We start from the raw sequence: 3,276 nt of genomic DNA on the forward strand, positions 1-3,276 counted from the left end.
CGGCGCACTGCAAGGCGAACTTTGATTGCCATGTCACCAGGGTTTTGGGCTATTTGTTGTCGGGCAATGTGCATTGTGTGGCGTGTGTTAGTCGCATGAATTAAGTGCCTAAGTACGGCACTTGGTTTACATCCGAACGCACAAGTCTGTTCAACAATTATGATTGTGTGGGCCACAAATCTGGCCTTCCTGTTCGGCTGGGACTGTCATCAGGCTGTCATCAGGTTGGATAATTGAAAGGACTCGTGGAAGTGCCGTGTAAAACTTCTTAATACTCTTAATAAGCCAAGCCTTTGCAGTAATTAAATATTTGTTAAAATACTAGTGTGTAACGAATCAAAACTATATGATTTCACTTTTCGATTATTCCTGTGGCTGCTTGTGATATTATGGTCCAACTTAGCCTTATTTACCACCAGCAGCAAAAATAGAAGTTGTGGGAAAGATTCATGCCATATGAACATGACTCTATCGACTAGGATATTATTACTGATCAAGAATATGTACTTTATAGTAAAATATATATGGTCGGCAAAGTCTTTTTCACTGCGTATTAAACTTATGTCTGAAATCAATATAATATATACGGTATAATATTTATACAAAAGAAAGACTGGACATAACCATCGTTTACTTTGCAAACTTTATGAAACTATTTCTCAGTAATTTTCGTTCTTAATTTAACATTAATGAGGCTTTTATGATTAAGCTTTCTAAAACCACTATATTTAATACGAAGTTGAGAACATCATTACATCATCTTTCACCAAGATAGTTCGCTTGTACTTTTACACTTTCGTCACCTGAATTCCGAGCTCCATCGTCCATCGATTCCCCTACAGTGCCCAGTGGCGTCCGTGTTTCACCTGCAAGCTCAGCAGGAGTCGCTGTAACCGCTCCTTTCCCTCGTATAAGCTTCTTTGCTTGTCCAGCCGAAGGGTCACCAGGCGGCGCTGTAGGTGAGTCAGCTGCTCCCGGATCCACACGTGGTTCGCCTGCAGGCGCAGCACCATCGCTACCAAATTCTCAGGCTGACCCACTTTCTCCAATTCTCCGTGCTCATCCATGTCCTCGCCGAAGTCCAGTTCCATATCTATGCCTGCGACGGCTGTGGAATGCGCGTCCATTGTGCAACTGATGTGTGCTACACAGCAATGGTAAATTGTTATATTGGTAATGAATATACATACATATGTCAATTGAACAAAATATTTTTGAAAAATTTTAAACACATGTTGGAAGTAGAGCCAAGCAAATACATACTATGTCCTATTCTATATAGTTGTGGGAGTCCCAGTTTTTTTCAGTGTGCGTATCTGCTGGCGACAGAAGCGGAAACTTGGAATAATTTAAGCGTGCCAACTGGGTGGCAAACTTCCATCTAATCGCTTAATTCCGAGTTGCAAGAACTTTGGGCCCAGAATCCAGCATTCCATGCCGGAAACCTATACGCAAAAGATTTCCGCAGCGAGTGAGTGCAACTTTTTCTAGTTGATTGACTTGGAAATTGAACATTTGCTCCGTGTTTGGTTAAGATGTCTTGTATTTTTTGCCCAGCTAATGCCCTCGATTGGTTGTGAGCAATGCGCAGTGGTGCGTTCGTAAAATTTTCAAATCGTTTGGCCTAGTGGAAAGCACGAAAGGCTGGAAAGGCGGGAAAGCGGCAGCTACTTGAGGTGGCTCAGACCGAAATTGCTTTTCCGCACCCTGGCTCGACCGAGCAGAAAAATGCCAGCCCTGCTGACGCTGCCCCCGGAGTTCGATTTCGCACTATCGATTCATTTGGTATTCATTGGCCTCGCTCGCTCTCCACAGCTTAAAGCGCTACATGTCGCCGCAACTTAGTGCCTTTGTTTCCTTTGTGCGAGTACGAGTTGCATTGCACCCGGCCGACCCAGTTGCATCGTTTGGGGTTCCTTTTCGGGCGGCGCAGCGCCGTCTGAATCGTAAATTGGCAGCACGTTCCACACGGAAAAAAATATTCGGATGTCAGGCATTCACTTTACGGATGACCGAAAATTTGGCGGATGACCGGAAATTAAAGTAAAGTTCGAAAGAAATCTAAATGATATCCTAAGATATTTGACGGTATTTGAGCACTTTGGAAAAATGGTCTAAAATCATGAATGCATTTCGCCAAGTGCGCACTGCATAGCATAGCAATTTGCTGCGACTCCACTACGACTGTGATGCTAATGATCAAGCATCTCGTCGAGAGACAAGGCCAACGGCTCTTGTCAAAAGAATGTGAACTGGGCGGAATGGTGGTGGAAATTGCAGCAGTTTTCACTTTTCCTTTGCCCGGCGACATCTTATGCACAGAAAACGCCTTAGTTGCGGTGTTGTGGCCGCCAGCCGTGCGTATGCGTAATATTCGAGGAATGTTTCGCATTTCCTTCTAACCGAAAAGTTTGACAAGCTGTCTATTTGCTGGGGAGTGTGCGTGTGGGCAGGCTGGCTGTTTGTTTTCTATTTGTGGTGCAGGCACTTGAGGCTATTTCTGGATAATACGCATGCGACATGTTGCCAAGGCGAGGATAAAGCCCAATTTTAAGGCCGTCCGAGCTTTGCGGAATAGCACTGATGATGATTGCAAATACGGAGTGGCTCATCTCTCACCTTTGACTTTAAACAATTTGCCAAACAACGTTTTAAATAAATTTTAAAAATCGATAATGGATAACTACTGCCTCTGTTAAATTAAGATTAATTATAAAATTTACTTATTGTCATACTTTTTTAAGACAGATTGTAAATAAAAAGAGAAAAAAAAAATAAAAAAAAAATCGAGCACAACAAAATCCACGCCTGCTGCTTTCATCCTGACAGGCTAATTGAAAATCTATGAACCTAAGTTTAAGCCTGCAACCCTTTCCATTGCCAGTTGCATCTCTATCTTGGCTTTTTCTGGATGTCTGTTGATATTCAGCCTGCCGGGATTGGCAACTTAATTATTTCAGCGGCACGTCGCCGGCAACTGGCGCTTAAGCCAGCCACCCGACGGTTGCAAAAGCGAAAAACGGGCGGCACAATGAAAAGGAATAAGAAAAGCTGTGATATAAACAGCGCTTTCAGAATGCAACGTCAGTGAAGGGGAAGAAGAACAACAGCTGCTTCTGGGAATCCGCGCCGAAGGATAAAGTTGCCAGCCAAAGGATTTTACTACACATCTGGCTAAAGAAACGGCACGAGAAAAACTCAGCGAACGATTGTATATCATTGTATATCTGTGCATATCTGTGTGTGTCCGGCTCCCCATTAGCACCAAACGACTTC

The 3,276-nt window shown here is 43.5% G+C and overlaps 1 protein-coding gene across 3 annotated transcripts, besides 1 other annotated feature; it reads right to left on the reverse strand.

The window, feature by feature from the left end:
- Positions 1 to 706: 706 nt before the first annotated feature.
- CG12589 (uncharacterized protein) lies at positions 707 to 2,639 on the reverse strand. Of its 3 annotated transcripts, none has more exons than NM_001300239.1 (2): positions 1,264 to 2,639; positions 707 to 1,144 (listed from the first exon to the last, which is right to left on the reverse strand). In NM_001300239.1, the coding sequence occupies exon 2, from the start codon at positions 1,125 to 1,127 to the stop codon at positions 837 to 839; it is 291 nt and encodes a 96-aa protein (NP_001287168.1). In that variant the 5' UTR covers positions 1,128 to 1,144; positions 1,264 to 2,639; the 3' UTR covers positions 707 to 836. The 3 variants fall into 3 exon arrangements, with proteins under 3 accessions (NP_001287168.1, NP_001287167.1, NP_652322.1); NM_001300238.1 differs by lacking the exon at positions 1,264 to 2,639 and adding an exon at positions 1,191 to 1,223; NM_144065.2 differs by lacking the exon at positions 1,264 to 2,639 and having other exon boundaries at positions 707 to 1,223.
- A 34-nt stretch (positions 2,640 to 2,673) lies between these two features.
- Positions 2,674 to 2,762: a mobile genetic element.
- The last annotated feature ends 514 nt before the right edge of the window (positions 2,763 to 3,276 follow it).

The sequence above is a fragment of the Drosophila melanogaster genome, chromosome 3R, assembly GCF_000001215.4.
Source record: "Drosophila melanogaster chromosome 3R".
Lineage (NCBI taxonomy): Eukaryota > Metazoa > Arthropoda > Insecta > Diptera > Drosophilidae > Drosophila > Drosophila melanogaster.

Bases quoted from the DNA above. Each gene is read 5' to 3' on its own strand.
- CG12589 (NM_001300239.1), bottom strand. From the start codon at position 1,127: ATGGACGCGCATTCCACAGCCGTCGCAGGCATAGATATGGAACTGGAC.